The sequence below is a fragment of the Nerophis ophidion genome, linkage group LG09 (genome assembly GCF_033978795.1).
Source record: "Nerophis ophidion isolate RoL-2023_Sa linkage group LG09, RoL_Noph_v1.0, whole genome shotgun sequence".
Classification (NCBI taxonomy): Eukaryota; Metazoa; Chordata; class Actinopteri; order Syngnathiformes; family Syngnathidae; genus Nerophis; species Nerophis ophidion.
This window is the reverse complement of record NC_084619.1, coordinates 49787295-49810454: the sequence shown is the minus strand read 5'-3', so window position 1 is coordinate 49810454 and position 23160 is coordinate 49787295. Positions and strand designations below refer to the sequence as shown.

The window sequence follows — 23160 nt, the reverse complement described above, 5'->3', positions numbered from 1 at the left end:
ACACACACACGTTTTCTACCGCTTGTCCCTTTTGGGGTCGCTGGAGCCTATCTCAGCTGCAGTCAGGCGGAAGGCGGGGTACAACTCACTGGACAACTCACCACTCATCACAGTATATATACTGTGTCTGTATGTATGTATATATATTTATATATATATATATATATATATATATATATATATATATATATATATATATATATATATATATATATATTATTTTACTTTCAAAGCTTAAATGTCTTAAGATCAATCTTCAGATCTATTAGCTGACGTAGAGTTTTATTTTTAAAAAGTTGTACGCCCTTTTTGTCAGAGAAAACCCTGTTTTCATGGCAAAAACACAAAATAAGGAACATTTTTTCCCCAAAAATATTCTACATGGAATATTTGATGTGACGTAACTGAAGACTTAAATTGCTAAATAATTAAAAAAACAACAACATTGGTGTTAATTCATTATTTCAATAAAAAATCTGACTCAAGTTCTGGGGGATCCAAAAGGCCCCCGTTGTCTTTAAAAGTAATTAAAATAAGTTCTATGTATATAAATATATTTTTTTCTTACTTTCAACGCTTAAATCTCGCTATCAACTTCAGATCTATCCGTCGATTAAAAGTTATTAGTGTCAATATAGCAACATTTTCTCGTTACACCGCACTTATTTGCTCTTTTAATGTTTTCTTTGGTAAAAGTAGTTTTAAAAATGGCTGTAGTTTGTTATACAGTATGTTGAGCTAGCTAAATAGCTATTTTTAAGATTTTAAGCGCGGTTAGTTATAACAAACTATTATTGTAATACTTCAATCACCAAGACCAACATGTTCTAATTCCATTCTAAACAGTAAACCCAATATTTTTTTATTTTTTTTAATCACAAAATCTCTTAAGAACACAGCTATCTGTCAGGCGCTAGCTGGGGATAACTACATTATACCACACACATATTGCATAACACATTTGTAAAAACTGTTAATTACTCAAAAGATAAATGGGTATAGATGGACACTATAATACTTGAGAGCGACCACAGGTTTTGTTCGTGGATCAGACAAAAAAATAGGAGATAAACTTCCCTATTTGCCTAACGAATACAGTAGAGGCACTTTGCTTTAGTCCAGTGTTTTTCAACCACTGTGCCATGAGATACAGTCTGGTGTTCCGTGGGAGATTATCTAATTTCACCTATTTGGGGTAAAAAATATTTTTTCAAACCAGTAATTGTCGTTGGCAAATGATGTGTTGTTGTTGAGTGTCGGTGCTGTCTAGGGCCCGGCAGACTTACAACGTTATACTCTTACATATCATCAGTAGGTGGCAGCCGGTAGCTAATTGCTTTGTAGATGTCGGATACAGCGGGAGGCAGCGTGCAGGTAAAAAGGTATTTCATGCTTAAACAAAAAATAAACAAACGGTGAGTGCCCCTAAGAAAAAGCATTGAAGCTTAGTGAAGGCTATGCAGAAGAAAACTAAAACTGAACTGGCTACAAAGTAAACAAAAACAGAATGCTGGACGACAGCAAAGACTTACTGTGGAGCAAAGATGGCGTCCACAATGTACATCCGAACGTGACTTGACAATCGACAATATCCCCATGAAGAAGGATAAAAACAAAGTAGATGCGGGAAATATCGCTTAAAGGTAGACATTAAACTGCTACAGGAAAATACCAAAAAAAGAGAAAAAGCCACCAAAATAGGAGCGCAAGACAACAATTAAAACACTACACACAGGAAAACAGCAAAAAATTCAAAATAAGTCAGGGCGTGGTGTGACAGGTGGGGACACTACACCTACTTTGAGACAAGAGTTATAGCGATGCATGCTTGGTTTGGCTTTAAAGTCATATCCAACAATTGCGACAACGACTTTATTCCAAAGAGTTCTATTTTGGTTTCATCTGACCACATGACATTCTCCCATTCCTCTGCTGTATCATCCATGGATCCATTTTGGTATAAACTCAACTCGTCGTGTTTGGAGAAAGAAGAATACTGAGTTGCATCCCAAGAACACCATACCTACTGTGAAGCATGGGGGTGGAAACATCATGCTTTGGGGCTGTTTTTCTTCTAAGGGGACATGACGATTGATCCGTGTTAAGGAAAGAATGAATGGGGCCATGTATCCTGAGATTTTGAGCCAAAACCTCCTTCCATCAGTGAGAGCGTTGAATGGTTGACCAAATACTTATTTTCCACCATAATTTACAAATAAATTCTTTAAAATTCCTACAATGTGAATTCCTGGATTTTTTTTCACATTCTGTCTCTCACAGTTGAAGTGTACCTATGATGAAAATTACAGACCTCTGTCATCATTTTAAGTGGGAGAACTTGCACAATCGGTGGCTGACTAAATACTTTTTTGCCCCACTGTATATATATATATATATATATATATATATATATATATATATATATATATATGTACATACACGTGTATATATATATACTTATACATATATATATATATACACACATACATGTGTGTATATATACATACATACATGTGTATTATATATATATATATATATATATATATATATATATATATATATACATACAGTATATATACATATACATATGTAGGTGTGGGAAAAATCACAAGACTACTTCGTCTCTACAGAACTGTTTCATGAGGGGTTCCCTCAATCATCAGGAGATTTTAATGGAAGCATTCACATACAATGGTTTATATAGGGCACAGAGTGGGTGGGTACAGGCAGGCATAGGGTGTGGTGATTGGCTCATGTGTTACCTAGGAGGTGTTTCCGTCTGTGGCGGCATGTTGAAATGATTTCACTGCGCTTGTTATACATATACATATATATATACACACAAACACACAAAGTTTTTTAATTCATTATTAATCAACTTTGTCTCATTTTGTCCACCAACTGTTTTACACTGCGTGAATGCACAAAGGTGATCTTTGTTGAGGTTATTGAGTTGTATGGATTGCTGAGCGAGCATATTTGATCATTGCACGACGGCAATCTAATCCATGCTAACATGCAATTTAGGCTAGCTGTGTGTACATATTGCATCCTTATGTCTCGTTTGTAGGTATATTTCAGCTCCGTTAATTTCCCTTACATATGTCCTCTGTCTATTTTGTTTATTTTTCCATGTCTCATGACATCTGATCTGTATGTAACATTTCATTGCATTTCTGATTGTTGTTAGTGTGCCCTGTTGTTCCAGACCACAGCAAAGATTGTAATAAATCCATTAGAAGACAGTCTGCCATTTCCTTTAACTTGGACAAACATCTATACCTTTGGTCATTTTAAGACATTTCCAGGCGTTATCTCACCCTCTGAGAAGTTTTACTAATGTTTTCCAATGTTGTAAAAATGTGAAAAATAAATATTACATTTCAACATTTCTGTCCACAAAGATTTGTGTCAGCCTGCGACAGTCATTTTGACAGTAGGCTAATATAGCTAATATAGACACTGACGTCATGTGTTGTCTTCATTTTAAGAATCATCTTGATAGTAGGCTAATATAGCTAATACAGACACTTTCATCATTTGTTGTCTTCATTATAACACTTATACAAGACTTTTAAAGTAATTTTGATAGTCGGCTAATATAGACACATCATGTGTTGCCTTCATTATAATACTTAACATGTAGAAGTCTTAATTTTTTTGCGCATTCAGACCGATTACTTTTTTGTATTTGTGGTCCAATATGGCTCTTTCAACATTTTGGGTTGCCGACCCCCGGTATAACCATCCATCCATTTTCTACCGCTTTTCCCTTTTAGGGTCGCTGGAGCCTATCTCAGCAGCATTCGGGCGGAAAGCCGTGTACACCCTGGACAAGTCGTTACCTCATCGCAGGGCCAACACAGACAGACAGACAACATTCACACTCACATTCACACACTAGGGTCAATTAAGTGTTGCCAATCAACCTATCCCCAGGTGCATGTCTTTGGAGGTGGGAGGAAGCCGGAGGGAACTCACGCAGTCACGGGGAGGACATGAAAACTCCACACAGAAAGATCCAAAGCCCGGGATTGAACCCAGGACTACTCAGGACCTTTGTATTGTGAGGCAGATGCACTAACCCCTCTTCCACCGTGCTGCCCCTGATATAACCAATACTTCAGAATAGTTTCCATTGATAAGTGTAATTTGTGTAAATTCAATTATCAATTAAATATACATTTTATTGTGTAACTGATACTTGTGATTGTTTCCTTAAATAAAATAAATATACACAACAAGCCAGTCTTCTGAACGGCTCTTCAAAGGAACAGTTCAAGATCCAGCTCCCTTGAAAGAGCCATAAATCCCTTCTCTAGAAAGATTTATATCATTGAAGTGTAAGATTTAATGTTATTTCACGATTACAAAGCTAATTCTAAATATGTCTGGAATGTGACAACGACAAATTCAGACTACAAACAAGCACAAGAATGATTTCCACCTTCTCACATTTAATGTCGCACTGACAGGATGGGACGTTCAGCTCCAAAAGGATTTTTGCTTTGGATCCGTAGGAGTGAGTTTTATGGCATTAGAAAAAGTGCAACAGTAACGACAACAAGAAACAAATCAGCGAGTGACTTCGAATGGGACAAAAGTAGTGCTTTAACATGGGGACAATCCACCCTTTTCAAATAAAACCTAAAAGGAAGAAACGTGTGAAGACAGCAACGTTATTTTTTTGGAAGTTATCAGCAGATAAGAGATTACAAACATGTTTTTTGGTTGATTGACATTAAAAAGTTAAAATATGAAAAGATCCCTTTTATGTCAGGAAGTACCGTCCACCTGACTGTTAGAATAAAACCCAACACAGAACAACGGAGCGGCACACAGCACATTTAAAACTGTGTGATATTCATGTTAGCAGGTTGTCTCCTTACAGGAGCTCGTGGGAGTTTATTGAGGGTCTGGTATAAAATTCCCACGTGAAGCAGAGAGGCCGACTTGAGACAGTACAATGTGTGAAAGCGTTCCGAGACGAGACACGGAAGTCATGTCTGAAATCAGAGCGTCCAGTCAGGTAGTGCAGGCTGTGTGTGTGTGTGTGTGTGTGTGTGTTTTTGTGACAGGGAGAGGCTGTTGACAGCCTGCTTCTGATCTAGAAGAGTTGGATCATGGACTCCCGAGATTTCCCTACACCAACCCATTTGACTGGAAGTGGGAAAAAAAACAAAAAACACAAGACATGTTATTTTTGAGGCTGCTTTGACAAAGACAAAGCTAAAATGCATGGTTGTAGACCACCACGATGTATCGCCCTGGATATAAACTGGCAACGGTTAAAGGAGATAACATTTTACGATCCTGTTAGGGGCTCAAAATCATGTTCCCATAAATAATACACACGTTGGATTTATGACCAACAAAACAGATTTACATGGCTGGAGATGACTACTGCAGTCTATGTCAATGTTACCTCCAATTTTTTATGTGTCCGAGCAAACGCACAAAACCTCCCTGAGCATTTAGTGGAACACATGTGAGCTACAGCAGACATGCACACTGTCGCCACACCAGCATCACACCTGTTCTAAAGCTGACATAAGGGAAATGTTTTTGTTATACTATTCAAATAACAACAGTCATTTCCATTAAAATATTTGCTGATAAGTGATTTGCCCCATTGACAATGAAAAAAATAAATATTGTTTTGTTGTGAGCTGTATGTTGAATGTTTGGGTGGGGGTCCTGCTGTGGAAGAATTTAAGACATGTAGCCCTTTCAGACATAACATTTTTTCACCTTAAAACCTTCACATTTCACACAATGAGATGTGTGCACTAGCACAAGCATGGGATAAACTGTATACCATTTTTTCCATAAAATGTATTCTTACAGAGTTTTTGTAGCATATATGTATTTTAGTAGAGTGGCCCCCAACCAACCGGTCTGTGACACATTTGCTACCGTACAGCAGAAAAACATAAAATAATTTATAAACGACTGCTTTTTCTTTGATTTAATTTTGGCCTGTACCCCTTGACATACCAATACGCTTGTTTATAGATGTATAATACAACTCCTCATAGAAAGTTGCCATTTGTTATAACTTTGTGACATGATACAATGCACAATAATAAACATTTAGAATATAAATGTGACAGATTGTAGCCAAAGGCAGATTTCCATTGCATCTCATTGCAAAGAAACAAACCCAGGGCTCCCACTAAGTCAACGTTATAATGAGTTGTATTTTTGATGCACTTATTTTTGCTGTATCTATCTGGCACAAGTGGAAAGCTGGTCCCTGAAAATAATGCCTAGAGGAAACCGGTCCGTGGTGCAAAAAAGGTTGGGGACCAATGTTCTAGTACGGCTTCTTAACCATAGGGCTGGCGGCTCGTTGTTGGGCCACTAGCGCCACCTAGTGGTCTGTATGGGTACTCAGTTGTCACACACTTTTCCAGCAGGAATGACAATATCAAACAAACAGAAGAAGTCTGGAACAAAAGTCATAGTAAAAATTCTTAAGACACAAAAAATATGACTAAAATGGTGAAGCTGTATTTTAATTTGCATTAAAAAATGTCATCAACTTTTATGAGGCCTTTCGAGACTTGTCCGTCAAATGTAAAGTGCAATACAAATAAAATCAATGATTGTTAGTTATTTTCTTTGCAATATATTTTATTATTTTTCTAATCAGCCTGATCTAAGCCTTGATAATAATCTTTGTGTTTAACACATGCTTTCCTATAATTTCAGTTTAACAAGGTTTATCTTGTTAAACTGCAAGTAACATAGGTTAGATACAATTACTGATTTTTTTGTCCTGTTCAGCAAGTGTGGGATATTTCTCCTGTTGCCTTATTTGTATGTGACTTTATTAAATGGGTTTATTTAATCATTAGCGCAGCCAGATCGGCGCAGGAGGGGATAGAAAGAATTAAAAAAGCAAGACAAAGGGGGAAATTGCAGGGACAAGTGGGGGATATGACAGACAAACAACAATAACAACAACAGAACATCAGCAAATATGATGTACAAATATGATGCCAAAAATGATAGCAAAGAAGTAGTTAGTGAAGTAGATGCTTATAACACAGAAATGACAATGAACATTATGGCACTACAAATTGAGCAATACAAATACCAATAGAAATAACACTATTGATATTGAATAATATAAATAATTATTTCAATTACTAACAATACAATTGTTTCAAATGCAACAATACATACATGTAATGATAACTTGAAATACAAAGGAAAGCAGATAAATGGAGGGGAATAAAGAGAAGCAAATTATATCAAACTTGTAGATTGTTATAGTAAAAATAGGTAAAACTGTCAGTGTGCGGTGTTTTATCCAGTTTGCCTTAGGGGAACAACGTCTATATATGTTTGATGAAAAGGAGTTATATTTTAATGAATATGATTAAAATCAATAGTAGGTTTAATAATTCAGTGATAATATTTAAGTGGGCCCAAGGCCCCCTCTCCAGGGGAAAATTCGGGCGCCAAGGTCAAAAATACCTAATCTAGTAACTCTGTTTCATGATTAATATCCATAAATTAACATTTTGACATACATGACAAAAAGGTTGATTGGCAACACTAACTTGCCTGTAGTGTGTGAGTGTGTTGGCCCTGCGGTCAGGTGGCAACTTGTCCAGGGTTTACCCCGCCTTCCACCCGAATGCAGATGGCATGGGCTTAGGTCAGGCTAATTAGAAAAATAAGTAATAACCAAATATACTGCATAAGAGAGGACTCATAAATAACTGAAGACAAATAAATGTACATACAACTATGTAGTGCTAAAATAAATCTAAATTGATATTGAATAGATTTATTTACTAAACTGTCAATACAATTACAGTGCAAAAAATTACAGCTTAACCACTTTAGTCATAATGTTTGCGCTTAAGAAACTTCTGTGACCTTAGCTCCAGAGGTCTTCTGTTTGTTTGATATTGTACTGTAACAGCTCATACGCACCACAGCTGAGAAACATTTTTAGCAGCATTCTAGGGGGCGCTCACGGCACTACAATGGCCCTATGGTTAAGAAACACTGTTTTAATTTTGAAAATATGTTTAACTTAATGATGGAGGACCCGTTTGTGGACTATGTCAGATTCCTGTTCTTAAAATGTAATAATGAAAATCCGCAAATTGATGACATGATTAACAAACTGACCACAATGTAACCCACCAGGCATCCTTCCTTTTTCCAAACACGTCATTATTAATATGTCCAAAATTTTTGGACCATGCTTGGTTCTTGCATTTACGTACCCATATTTACGGTGATAATCCACACATTTATGACATATTTAAAAAACTCGTAATGCACTGTCGTGGTCAACAACGTATCGCACCTGGCATTCTTCCTTGAAACACTTTATTAACTTGTCAAATGATGATATCTTGAATCAACTAGTAACGAACGGTTGTAGTTTACTACAGTGTATTCCACGAAGCATCCTTTTGGCTCCAAAAAATTATAAATCCGTCAAAAAGAAAGAATGAGCAACCATTATTGGGCTGATTAAATCAAGTGTTTACATTCTTATTATTATTCTAAATATTTTGGTAGTTGTTTACTTCAGTGGTTCTCAAATGGGGGTACGCCTACCCCTGGGGGTAATTGAAGGTATGCCAAGGGGGACGTGACATTTTTTAAAAATATTCTAAAAATATCAACAATTCAAAAATTCTTTATACAGTAAATATATTTATTGAATAATACTTCAACAAAATATGAATCTAAGTTCATAAACTGTGAAAAAAAAATACAACAATGCAATATTCAGTGTTGATAGCTAGATTTTTTGTGGACATGTTCCATAAATATTGATGTTAAAGATGTATTTATTTTTTTGAACAAATGTTTAGAATTAAGTTCATGAATCCAGATGGATCTCTATTACAATCCCCAAAGAGGGCACTTTAAGTTGATGATTACTTCTATGTGTAGAAAACTTTATTTATAATTGAATCACTTGTTTATTTTTCAAAGAGTTTTTAGTTATTTTTATACATTTTTTTCCAAATACCGTATTTCCTTGAATTGCCGCCGGGCATATAGTGTACGCCTGCCTTGAATCACTGCCGGGTGAAACTTGTTTCGCAAAATAATTAGCGCATGCTTAGTATTACCGCCGGCTCCGGATTAACGTCGGGTCAAATCCGTTTCGCAAAAATATTATTTTTATTAGTGCATGTCCAGAATTTCCGCCATATCAAACTCGTTTCGCAAAATAATTAGCATATGCCTAGAATTTCCGCCGGGTCAAACTCGTCACGTCACGAGTGACACTTCCCCTGTCATCATTTTCAAAATGGAGGAGGCTGATTTTAATAATTTGAAATCGCATAAAGGGAAGAAGATTAAGAGCTATTCAGTAGGATTTAAAGTCCAAGCTATTGAATATGCTAAAAAGAACAGTAAGCAGCTATGTTTTATTAATATACCGTAGCTGCGTGTGTCAAATATGAGTCATTAAATGACTTCCGCCTCCTGGTGGTAGAGGGCTCTAGTGATCCTTCTTGCGACTACTCGGCTGCAGAGGAAGTGACAACAAGTACAGTGATATGTGCTGAGAACGAATATAACGCGGGGGGTGCACGACGGACCTTTTAGGATGTAACACCACTACTCTTATGCTGGCTATGTAAACAACCGGGCTAAAATAAAGCATGTTCCAGTCATAAATACCCAGTGTATTATTTATACAATAACACTTCATGGTGGTAGCGGTGGGATAAAGAGATCATCCATGGAGCAGAACAAAAGGGGTGTTGTCCGAGGACAATTCTGTTGTCGCCCGCTCTACACGTGAGGAGCCGAGCTAACTGATAGCAGCGGTCTGCACGTCGTGAGCGCGCTATGGCTACACATCTACCGACCATAAACTTGACCAGCAAGAGTGAGCAGCGTGTTTATTTTTTCCTCTTCCTTGCACTCTTAACATGGAGGATTACGTATCCAAAATGAAACAGTTTTCTAAAATGGACTTTCAATCGAAGCAAGAGGTAATAAAGGAAGATCTCCATCGAGACAGAGAGACTTTTAAAACTGAAGAAAGATAAGGAAGACTTCTATAAACAAGTTATCGATGCTTTTGATCAGAAGGAGCTGCGCATGGACTTCATTTATAAGTAAAGGTAAGACCATAATAACGTTTTTTTTTATTAAATGTGCTTTTCATGATGGTATCCTTAAATCACACTCAAATTTTTAAGCGCAGGCCTAAATTTTCCGCATGCCTTTGGTAAGTGCCGGAGTGAGAAGAGGTTTTAAAATAATTAGCGCCCCAACGGCAATTCAAAGAAATACGGTAGTTCAAACTGCGATGAGGTGGCGACTTGTCCAGGGTGTACCTCGCCTTCCGCCCGATTGTAGCTGAGATAGGTGCCAGCACCCCCCGCGACCCCAAAAGGGAATAAGCTGTAGATAATGGATGGATGGACGGTAGTTCAAAAACGACCACTACAAATGAGCAATATTTTTCACTGTTATACAATTTAATAAATCAGAAACTGATGACAGTGCCGTATTTTACTTCTTTATCTCTTTTTTTCAACCAAAAATGCTTTGCTCTGATTAGGGGGTACTTGAATTAAAAAATGTTCACAGGGGGTACATCACTGAAAAAAGTTTGAAAACCACTGGTTTACTTATTATTGGTTGGTGTTATCGTCAATTACTTAATGAATGTGTATATTGTACGTATGTACTGTATTTTTGTGCTAAAGAAAAGAGTAATGTGGGTAAAAGTTTAGTGATAATATATTGGAATAAGACCAGTGAATTAATTATTGTATGTAATAATAATGATGATGCTAGTTATTTGATTTATAAAATAAGGGGTGGGAGTAAATTAGTTGTACTTCATCCCACTTCTTTTTGGATATAGAAAACCTAACAAGTATGTATTGTTTTGATTTTTCATGTTTTCATTGTGAAAGATTGGTTTCCGTTTTTGTACTTTGCTGTAATCAACAATGTTTCCTTTTTTTATTATTAATTTTGCTTTGTTCTTAAACTATCCAAAATAAACTACTATTACCACTTTTTTGGTAGTGAATAAAAACTACACATTAATTGCATCCTTGTGAGATATTGTGAACAAAACATCTCCAAAATCCCATTTAGTGGTGTTTTTGCAGTTTGTGTTGCGTTCTTACCAGGCACGCCAACGTGTTCCTCGATGAAGGAGACATATTTTTGGGCATTCTCGGGGAGCTGGTCGAAGGTCCTGGCGGCCGCTGTGTCGCTGTTCCAGCCGGGCAACGTCTCATATTCCACATCCACCTGCAGTAGCACTTCCTGATTAGCTGGGCACAGGTCACATGATATAAGGACAGTGTCATGATTGAAAAAAGAAACAAAAACCCCAAAACTAAACATTTTTTTCTTGCTCACCTGGGAAGTGCGGTATAGTTTGCCCGTTGACTTTGTAGGCCACACCCACTTTGATCTCTGGGAAGACGTCAAGTATGTCCAGTTTGGTCAATGCTAAACTAAGATGGAGGAAGACCACATTCAATCATGGTCCCGTTTAAACATTAGAGTCGTTTGGACAAGTAAGGTTTGAAATAAGTAAAAAACTCACGCTGTGAAGCCGTTGATCATGTGTGCGTATTTGATGAGCACCAGGTCCAGCCAACCACATCGCCTCTTACGGCCTGTGGTCACGCCCACTTCTTTGCCTCGGGTCTGAAGCAGCTCGCCGATCTCCTGCAGACCACGAGATGGACGCAAAACGAGGGAAAAGCTCATCCAACAATCAAACAAAAGTTGAACAGGAAATAAAGCAGATTTAAAACTTCAACTGAAGCGTAATTGGCTGCTTCGCATGAGACAACAATATCCCACCATTTCTCATAGCCATACAGCAAACATTAATATTTAATCAAAATGATTAACAGGTTTAAATAATATTTTGTAATTTATTGGGATCTATTTTATATTTCCTTCAAATTAGCAATAGTGAGTGTGTATATTCTGGTGATGACATTATTTAATGTTATTAGGTATCCTGTAATGATCTATCGATCTCTTGCTCTCTAAAAAAGAAAACAATAAATGTGTCCAAAAATGAGCAGGAAAATGCAAAAAGGTTGTTCCTAATCTCTAATCACCTGTTACAGGACAATATACAGTACAATATATCTAGAGCTGGGCGATATATCGATATGCTCGATATATCGCGGGTTTGTCTTGATATAGAAAATGACCATATCGTGATAGTAGAGTATACGTTTTCACGCATTTGCGTTTAGCTGCGGGCATTACACTGCATGCGTTTCTCCCTCTTTATTGTCTCTCTTTCTCTCAGAGACTCAAAAAGAGCGCACCTTCTTACATACGTCACGCGTGCAACGTCACACGCCCTCCCCGAACAGAGAGGTAGCGACATGGGTAACATTAGCTGTAATGCTAACGGTGTGTTGCGAGTGGTAATACGAGAGAGAGAAGGTGCAAATCTGGTATCAAATGGAGGAAGAATTAATTCCAAAGAAAAACAGCACGGGGTACATCGTCTGGCGGTGGTTTGGCTTCAAGCGGGAATATCCATCCATCCATCCATCCATCCATCATCTTCCGCTTATCCGAGGTCGGGTCGCGGGGGCAGCAGCCTAAGCAGGGAAGCCCAGACTTCCCTATCTCCAGCCACTTCGTCTAGCTCTTCCCGGGGGATCCCGAGGCGTTCCCAGGCCAGCCGGGAGACATAGTCTTCCCAACGTGTCCTGGGTCTTCCCCGTGGCCTCCTACCAGCTGGACGTGCCCTTAACACATCCCTAGGGAGGCGTTCGGGTGGCATCCTGACCAGATGCCCGAACCACCTCATCTGGCTCGTCTCGATGTGGAGGAGCAGCGGCTTTACGTTGAGCTCCTCCCGGATGGCAGAGCTTCTCACCCTATCTCTAAGGGAGAGCCCCGCCACCCGGCGGAGGAAACTCATTTCGGCCGCTTGTACCCGTGATCTTGTCCTTTCGGTCATGACCCAAAGCTCATGACCATAGGTGAGGATGGGAACGTAGATCGACCGGTAAATTGAGAGCTTTGCCTTCCGGCTCAGCTCCTTCTTCACCACAACGGATCGATACAACGTCCGCATTACTGAAGACGCCGCACCGATCCGCCTGTCGATCTCACGATCCACTCTTCCCCCACTCGTGAACAAGACTCCTAGGTACTTGAACTCCTCCACTTGGGGCAGGGTCTCCTCCCCAACCCGGAGATGGCACTCCACCCTTTTCCGGGCGAGAACCATGGACTCGGACTTGGAGGTGCTGATTCTCATTCCGGTCGCTTCACACTCGGCTGCGAACCGATCCAGTGAGAGCTGAAGATCCCGGCCAGATGAAGCCATCAGGACTACATCATCTGCAAAAAGCAGAGACCTAATCCCGTGGCCACCAAACCGGAACCCCTCAACGCCTTGGCTGCGCCTAGAAATTCTGTCCATAAAAGTTATGAACAGAATCGGTGACAAAGGACAGCCTTGGCGGAGTCCAACCTTCACTGGAAACGTGTCCGACTTACTGCCAGCAATGCGGACCAAGCTCTGGCACTGATCATACAGGGAGCGGACTGCCACAATAAGACATTCCGATACCCCATACTCTCTGAGCACTCCCCACAGGACTTCCCGAGGGACACGGTCGAATGCCTTCTCCAAGTCCACAAAGCACATGTAGACTGGTTGGGCAAACTCCCATGCACCCTCAAGAACCCTGTCGAGAGTATAGAGCTGGTCCACAGTTCCACGACCAGGACGAAAACCACACTGTTCCTCCTGAATCCGAGGTTCGACTATCCGGCGAAGCCTCCTCTCCAGTACACCTGAATAAACCTTACCGGGAAGGCTGAGGAGTGTGATCCCACGATAGTTGGAACACACCCTCCGGTCCCCCTTCTTAAAGAGAGGGACCACCACCCCGGTCTGCCAATCCAGAGGTACCGCCCCCGATGTCCACGCGATGCTGCAGAGTCTTGTCAACCAAGACAGCCCCACAGCATCCAGAGCCTTAAGGAACTCCGGGCGGATCTCATCCACCCCCGGGGCCTTGCCGCCGAGGAGCTTTTTAACTACCTCAGCGACCTCAGCCCCAGAGATAGGAGAGTCCACTACAGATTCCCCAGGCACCGCTTCCTCAAAGAAAGACGTGTTGGTGGGATTGAGGAGGTCTTCGAAGTATTCCCTCCACCGATCCACAACATCCGCAGTCGAAGTCAGCAGAACACCATCCGCACCATACACGGTGTTGATAGTGCACTGCTTCCCCTTCCTGAGGCGCCGTATGGTGGTCCAGAATCGCTTCGAAGCCGTCCGGAAGTCGTTTTCCATGGCTTCCCCGAACTCTTCCCATGTCCGAGTTTTTGCCTCCGCGACCGCTAAAGCTGCACACCGCTTGGCCCGTCGGTACCCGTCCACTGCCTCCGGAGTCCTATGAGCCAAAAGAACCCGATAGGACTCCTTCTTCAGCTTGACGGCATCCCTCACTGCTGGTGTCCACCAACGGGTTCTGGGATTACCGCCACGACAGGCACCAACAACCTTGCGGCCACAGCTCCAATCAGCCGCCTCGACAATAGAGGTTCGGAACATGGTCCACTCGGACTCAATGTCCCGCACCTCCCTCGTGACATGTTCAAAGTTCTCCCGGAGGTGTGAATTGAAACTCTCTCTGACAGGAGACTCTGCCAGACGTTCCCAGCAGACCCTCACAATGCGTTTGGGCCTGCCAGGTCTGTCCGGCATCCTCCCCCACCATCGCAGCCAACTCACCACCAGGTGGTGATCGGTAGAAAGCTCCGCCCCTCTCTTCACCCGAGTGTCCAAAACATAAGGCCGCAAATCCGATGACACAACTACAAAGTCGATCATGGAACTGCGGCCTAGGGTGTCCTGGTGCCAAGTGCACATATGGACACCCTTATGTTTGAACATGGTGTTTGTTATCGACAAACTGTGACGAGCACAAAAGTCCAATAACAAAACACCACTCGGGTTTAGATCCGGGCGACCATTCTTCCCAATCACGCCTCTCCAGGTTTCACTGTCGTTGCCAACATGAGCGTTGAAGTCTCCCAGTAGGACAAGGGAATCACCCGGAGGAGCACTTTCCAGTACTCCCTCGAGTGTACCCAAAAAGGGTGGGTATTCTGAACTGCTGTTTGGTGCGTAAGCACAAACAACAGTCAGGACCCGTCCCCCCACCCGAAGGCGAAGGGAAGCTACCCTCTCGTCCACTGGGTTGAACTCAAACGTACAGGCTTTGAGCCGGGGGGCAACCAGAATTGCCACCCCAGCCCGTCGCCTCTCACTGCCGGCAACGCCAGAGTGGAAGAGGGTCCAGTCCCTCTCGAGAGAACTGGTTCCAGAGCCCTTGCTGTGCGTCGAGGTGAGTCCGACTATATCCAGCCGGAACTTCTCTACCTCGCGCACTAGCTCAGGCTCCTTCCCCCCCAGTGAGGTGACGTTCCACGTCCCAAGAGCTAGCTTCTGTAGCCGAGGATCGGACCGCCAAGTGCCCTGCCTTCGGCTGCCGCCCAGCTCACAATGCACCCGACCTCTATGGCCCCTCCTATGAGTGGTGAGCCCATTGGAGGGGTGACCCACGTTGCCTCTTCGGGCTGTGCCCGGCCGGGCCCCATGGGAACAGGCCCGACCACCAGGCGCTCGCCATCGTGCCCCAACTCCGGGCCTGGCTCCAGAGCGGGGCCCCGGTGACCCACGTCCGGGCGAGGGAAATCTGGGTTCATTTCGTTGTAATCAAGCGGGAATATGTTCAACATTTATGAAACAGAAGCGTTGCTACAAAAAGTAGCATCATTTGAAAAGTCACCCGCTAGAGAATGAAGAGTCCTTCAAACTGTGCATGTCAACATATCCGTTCGGTGGCACACCCACAAAATGCCAAAGCAACTATTTCCACATCAACACCATAGGACATATACTATTTGATATGCAGCTTATTTTTATGTGACGCTCACTGAAATGTCTTGTGTGATATCATGCACAAAAGTGCACTTTATTTGTTTTAAACTATTGTAGTGGCATTCTGTACAAAAAGTACACTTTAATTTAGTGTTGTTTTGATATGTCATCTTAGTGACATCATGCAAAAAAGCGCACTAATAGCTTTTTTTAAAATGTCTCTGACAATCTTGCACTTTCTGTTTTGAAATGACATGAATGTTTGTGCCACTGCTTAATAACTGTTGAATAAATACAGTTTTGGTCAATTGACTTAGTTTTAATTTAAGATTGTGCAGGTTTACCTAAAGTTTTGGCCAACACGTGTAATTTCCAATACAGTACATTTAATTATTGCATATTAACATGTATATTATTTACACCGGACTACATGTATATTAACATGTTTATTAATTGTATTGTAATTACACTTTACTACATGTGCATTAAAATGTTTTGCAAGAGTATATTAATTACATGATAGTACATGCATATTAACATGTTTTAATTTTCAATTAGTTACACAATGCTAGATTTACATTAACTGTATATTAGTTACACCATACTATATGTATAATAACATGTTTATTAATTGTATATTAGTTACACTATATGAAACCTATATTAACATGTTCATCAATTGCATAATAATCACACTGTACTACATGTAAATAAACATGTTTAATTGTATGACTTACACCATACCATATGTACATTAGCATTTTCATTGATTGTATATTAAGTACACCACACTTCATGTACATTAACATATTTATTAAATACACCATACTAAATGTACATCAACAAGTCTTTTTACCTGTAATTGTATATCAAATACAACATACTAATGTATATTAAAATGTTTATTAACTACACCTTACTAAATGTGTATTAACATGTTTATTAATTATATATTAATTACACTATACGACAAGTGTAACCATGTTTATTAATTGCATATTAATTATACACTGTACTAAATGTATATAAATTGTATATTATTTACACTGTACTAAATGTAGAATAATTATATTTTAATTAGACCGTCCTAAATGTATATTAATTGTATATTTACACTGTACTAAATGTATATTAATTATATATTACACTGTACTACATTCATAATATTGCATATTAATTACACTATACGACATGTCTTACCATATTCATTAATTGTATATCTACACCGCACTACATGTATATTAATAATATATTGCACCGTACTGCCATCCATCCATCCATCCATCCATCATCTTCCGCTTATCCGAGGTCGGGTCGCGGGGGCAACAGCCTAAGCAGGGAAACCCAGACTTCCCTCTCCCCAGCCACTTCGTCTAGCACTTCCCGGGGGATCCCGAGGCGTTCCCAGGCCAGCCGGGGGACATAGTCTTCCCAACGTGTCCTGGGTCTTCCCCGTGGCCTCCTACCAGTTGGACGTGCCCTAAACACCTCCCTAGGGAGGCGTTCGGGTGGCATCCTGACCAGATGCCCGAACCACCTCATCTGGCTCCTCTCGATGTGAAGGAGCAGCGGCTTTACTTTGAGTCCCTCCCGGATGGCAGAGCTTCTCACCCTATCTCTAAGGGAGAGCCCCGCCACCCGGCGGAGGAAACTCATTTCGGCCGCTTGTACCCGTGATCTTATCCTTTCGGTCATGACCCAAAGCTCATGACCATAGGTGAGGATGGGAACGTAGATCGACCGGTAAATTGAGAGCTTTGCCTTCCGGCTCAGCTCCTTCTTCACCACAACGGATCGGTACAACGTCCGCATTACTGAAGACGCCACACCGATCCGCCTGTCGATCTCACGATCCACTCTTCCCTCACTCGTGAACAAGACTCCTAGGTACTTGAACTCCTCCACTTGGGGCAGGGTCTCCTCCCCAACCCGGAAATGGCATTGCACCCTTTTCCGGGCGAGAACCATGGACTCGGACTTGGAGGTGCTGATTCTCATTCCGGTCGCTTCACACTCGGCTGCGAACCGATCCAGCGAGAGCTGAAGATCCCGGTCAGATGAAGCCATCAGGACCACATCATCTGCAAAAAGCAGAGACCTAATCCTGCGGCTACCAAACCGGAACCCCTCAACGCCTTGACTGCGCCTAGAAATTCTGTCCATAAAAGTTATGAACAGAATCGGTGACAAAGGACAGCCTTGGCGGAGTCCAACCCTCACTGGAAATGTGTTCGACTTACTGCCGGCAATGCGGACCAAGCTCTGGCACTGATCGTACAGGGAACGGACCGCCACAATAAGACAGTCCGGTACCCCATACTCTCTGAGCACTCCCCACAGGACTTCCCGAGGGACACGGTCGAATGCCTTCTCCAAGTCCACAAAGCACATGTAGACTGGTTGGGCAAACTCCCATGCACCCTCAAGAACCGAGAGTATAGAGCTGGACCACAGTTCCACGACCAGGACAAAAAACACACTGTTCTTCTTAATTCCGAGGTTCGACTATCCGACGTAGCCTCCTCTCCAGTACACCTGAATAAACCTTACCGGGAAGGCTGAGGAGTGGGATCCCACGATAGTTGGAACACACCCTCTGGTCCCCCTTCTTAAAGAGAGGAACCACCACCCCTGTCTGCCAATCCAGAGGTACCGCCCCCGATGTCCAAGCGATGCTGCAAAGTCTTGTCAACCAAGACAGCCCCACAGCATCCAGAGCCTTAAGGAACTCCGGGCGGATCTCGTCCACCCCTGGGGCCTTGCCACCGAGGAGCTTTTTAACTACCTCAGCGACCTCAGCCCCAGAAATAGGAGAGTCCACCACAGACTCCCCAGGCACTGCTTCCTCATAGGAAGACGTGTTGGTGGGATTGAGGAGGTCTTCGAAGTATTCCTTCCACCTATCCACAACATCCGCAGTTGAGGTCAGCAGAACACCATCCGCACCATACACGGTGTTGATAGTGCACTGCTTCCCCTTCCTGAGGCGGCGGACGGTGGTCCAGAATCGCTTCGAAGCCGTCCGGAAGTCGTTTTCCATGGCTTCCCCGAACTCCTCCCATGTCCGAGTTTTTGCCTCCGCGACCGCTGAAGCTGCACACCGCTTGGCCTGTCGGTACCTGTCCACTGCCTCCGGAGTCCTATGAGCCAAAAGGACCCGATAGGACTCCTTCTTCAGCTTGACGGCATCCTTCACCGCTGGTGTCCACCAAGGGGTTTTAGGATTGCTGCCCCGACAGGCACCAACTACCTTGCGGCCACAGCTCCGATCTGCCGTGCGGAACATGTTCCACTCGGACTCAATGTCCAGCACCTCCCTCGTGACATGTTCAAAGTTCTTCTGGAGGTGGGAATTGAAACTTTGTCTGACAGGAGACTCTGCCAGACGTTCCCAGCAGACCCTCACAATGCGTTTGGGCCTCCCAGGTCTGTCCGGCATCCTCCCCCACCATCACAGCCAACTCACCACCAGGTGGTGAACGGTAGAAAGCTCCGCCCCTCTCTTCACCCGAGTGTCCAAAACATGAGGCCGCAAATCCGATGACACAACTACAAAGTCGATCATGGAACTGCGGCCTAGGGTGTCCTGGTGCCAAGTGTACATATGGACACCCTTATGTTTGAACATGGTGTTTGTTATGGACAAACTGTGACGAGCACAAAAGTCCAATAACAAAACACCACTCGGGTTTAGATCCGGGCGGCCATTCTTCCCAATCACGCCTCTCCAGGTTTCACTGACGTTGCCAACGTGAGCGTTGAAGTCTCCCAGTAGGACAAGGGAATCACCCGGGGGAGAACTTTCCAGTACTCCCTCGAGTGTTCCCAAAAAGGGTGGGTACTCTGAACTGCTGTTTGGTGCATAAGCACAAACAACAGTCAGGACCCGTCCCCCCCACCCGAAGGCGGAGGGAGGCTACCCTTTCGTCCACTGGGTTGAACTCCAACGTACAGGCTTTGAGCCGGGGGTAAACAAGAATTACCACCCCAGCCCGTCGCCTCTCACTGCCGGCAACGCCAGAGTGGAAGAGGGTCCAATCCCTCTCGAGAGAAGTGGTTCCAGAGCCCTTGCTGTGCGTCGAAGTGAGTCCGACTATATCCAGCCGGAATTTCTCAACTTCGCGCACTAGCTCAGGCTCTTTCACCCCCAGTGACGTGACATTCCACGTCCCAAGAGCTAGCTTCTGTAGCCGAGGATCGGATCGCCAAGTGCCCTGCCTTCGGCTGTCGCCCAGCTCACATTGCACCCGACCTCTATGGCCCCTGCTATGGGTGGTGAGCCCATTGTAGGGGTGACCCACGTCGCCTCTTTGGGCTGTGCCCGGCCGGGCCCCATGGGAACAGGCCCGGCCACCAGGCGCTCGCCATCGTGCCCCACCTCCGGGCCTGGCTCCAGAAGGGGGCCCCGGTGACCCGCGTCCGGGCGAGGGAAATCTGGGTCCATGATTTTTCTTCTTCATAAAGGTCTTCGAGCTGCTCTTTGTCTGATTCCTCACCTAGAACCTGTTTGCCTTGGGAGACCCTACCAGGGGGCTTTATGCCCCCGGACAACATAGCTCCTAGGATCATTGGGACACGCAAACTCCTCTACCACGATAAGGTTGCAGCTCAGAGGGGAACTACATGTATATTAATTATACCATATGACAGGGGTAGGGAACCTATGGCTCTAGAGCCAGATGTGGCTCTTTTGATGACTGCATCTGGCTCTCAGATAAATCTTAGCTGACATTGCTTAACACAATAAGTAATGAATAATTCTGCTGGTAATCACATTGTTAAGAATAATGTTCAAATTATAAAACATTCTCATGCATTTTAATCCAACCATTCATTTTCTATCGCACCTGTTCAAGAAGTTGCATTAATGGTAAGAAGTATTATATTTATTGTTGGTTAGCTTTAGAATAACAATGTTATTTAAAAGAATAAGAAGTGCAGTATATATCGCTTTTTCTCTAGTGACTCAAAGTGCTTTACATAGTGAAACCCAGTATCTAATTTTTACATTTAAACCAGTGTGGGTGGCACTGGGAGCAAGTGGGTAAAGTGTCTTGCCCAAGGACACAGCAGCAGGGACTAGAATGGCAGAAGTGGGGATCGAACCTGCAACCCCCAAGTTACTGGAACGGCCGTTCTACCAACCGAACTATACTGCCCCAAGTCATTACACCCTAAAAATGTTGGTCTTACTTAAAAATGCACGCATTTAGTTGTATTTAGTGTTAAAAAAAAATGATATGGCTCTCACGGAAATACATTTTGAAATATTTGGCTTTCATGGCTCTCTCAGCCAAAAAGGTTCCCGACCCCTGCCATATGACATGCGTATTAAGATGTTTATCATTAGTATATTAATTACACTGTATTAAATGTATAATATTCACTGTACTAAATGCATATTAAATCTATATTACGCCATACTAGATTTACTTACATTTTTTATGAATTACACTATACAAAATGAGTCTTACCGTATTCATTAATTGTATATTTACACCATACTACATGTATATCAATTCTAAATTGCACCGTACTATCTGTAAATTAATTGTATATTGTTTGCACCGTTCTACATGTATATTTTTACACCATATGACATGCGTATTAACATGTTTATCATTAGTATATTAATTACACCGTACTAAATTATATTATTTACACTGTATTAAATGCATATTAAATCTATACTACACCGTACTCGATTTATGTCAATTGTTTATTAATTACACTATACGACATGTGTCTTACCACATTCATAAATTGTATATTTACACCATACTACAGGTATATTAATTCATTATTTACACCGTACTACATTTATATTAGAGATGTCTGATAATGGCTTTTTGCCGATATCCGATATTCCAATATTGTCCGACTCTTAATTACCGATACCAATATATACAGTTGTGGAATTAACACATTATTATGCCTAATTTTGTTGTGATGCCCCACTGGATGCATTAAACAATGTAACAAGGTTTTCCAAAATAAATGAACTCAAGTTATGGAAAAAAATGCCAACATGGCACTGCCATATTTACTATTGAAGTCACAAGTGCATTATTTTTTTTTAACATGCCTCAAAACAGCAGCTTGGAATTTGGGAAATGCTCTCCCTGGGAGAGCATGAGGAGGTTGAGGTGGGGGCAGGTGTGGTACGGGATGGCGGGGGTATATACTGTAGCGCCCCGGAAGAGTTAGTGCTGCAAGCGGTTCTGGTTATTTGTTCTGTTGTGTTTATGTTGTGTTACGGTGCGGAAGTTCTCCGGAATTGTGTTTTGTCATTCTTGTTTGGGTTCACAGTGTGGCGCATGTTTCTAAGAGTGTTTAAGTTGTTTATACGGCCACCCTCAGTGTGACCTGTATGACTGTTGACCAAGTGTGCATTGCATTCACTTGTGTGTGTGAAAAGCCGTAGATATTATGTGACTGGGCCGGCACACAAAGGCAGTGCCTTTAAGGTTTATTGCCGCTCTGTACTTCTCCCTAAGTCTGTGTACACAGCGGTGTTTTAAAAAGTAAAACATTTTCCTTTTTGGAACTGATACCAATAATTGCGAAACCGATACCGATAATTTCCGATATTACATTTTAAAGAATTTATTGGCCGATAATATCGACAGTCCGACATTATAGGACATCTCTAATTTATATCAATTATACCATACAACATGTGCTTTAACAGGTATATTAACTGTATATAATTTACACCATATTATATGTACATTAATTGTATATTAATTACACCGTACTAAAATTCTTCCAAATCTTTAGCAATAATCCAGATAAGAATGTGGACCTACGTTGCTCTGCTCGGAGGGGAAGGCACCAATGCCGACTCGGGTGGTGTATGCCTTGACCACGCCGTAAACCTCGCCCACGTTCTGCGGCGGCATGCCCAGGCCTGTGCACACGCCGCCCACCGTGCAGTTGGACGATGTTACAAACGGATACGTCCCTGGGGGGGGGGGAAAAACAATATTAGTGACCCTAATCCTCTCATTATTATCGATATACATTTTTCCCTCGCTACAACATGGTTCACTTTACACGGCCTCGCTGTTACACTAATTTTTTTGTGTGTGGGATTTTTTACACTGTTGCATGCTTTATTTTATTTTATTTTTTTACAGCGCATTGTGTTCTGCGTTCTGAATTGCTAAGGGACTGTAGACCATTGTTAATCAATCTTCTTCATGCCATGTGTCCTGTACAGCGCAGAATTATTTCAGATGGCCTAATTTACA

At 42.2% G+C, this 23160-nt stretch overlaps 1 protein-coding gene across 1 annotated transcript in view; it reads right to left on the bottom strand.

The window, feature by feature from the left end:
• Positions 1 to 4437: 4437 nt before the first annotated feature.
• adss2 (adenylosuccinate synthase 2) overlaps positions 4438 to 23160 on the bottom strand; it is a 58997-nt gene continuing 40274 nt past the window's right edge. Inside the window, exons 9-13 of the mRNA XM_061911152.1 lie at positions 22717 to 22871; positions 11573 to 11697; positions 11383 to 11480; positions 11145 to 11294; positions 4438 to 5160 (exon numbers count right to left, since the gene is read on the bottom strand). Coding sequence (XP_061767136.1) covers positions 5108 to 5160; positions 11145 to 11294; positions 11383 to 11480; positions 11573 to 11697; positions 22717 to 22871 — 581 coding nt within the window. The 3' untranslated portion in view covers positions 4438 to 5107. The remainder of the gene's footprint in view (positions 5161 to 11144; positions 11295 to 11382; positions 11481 to 11572; positions 11698 to 22716; positions 22872 to 23160) is intronic.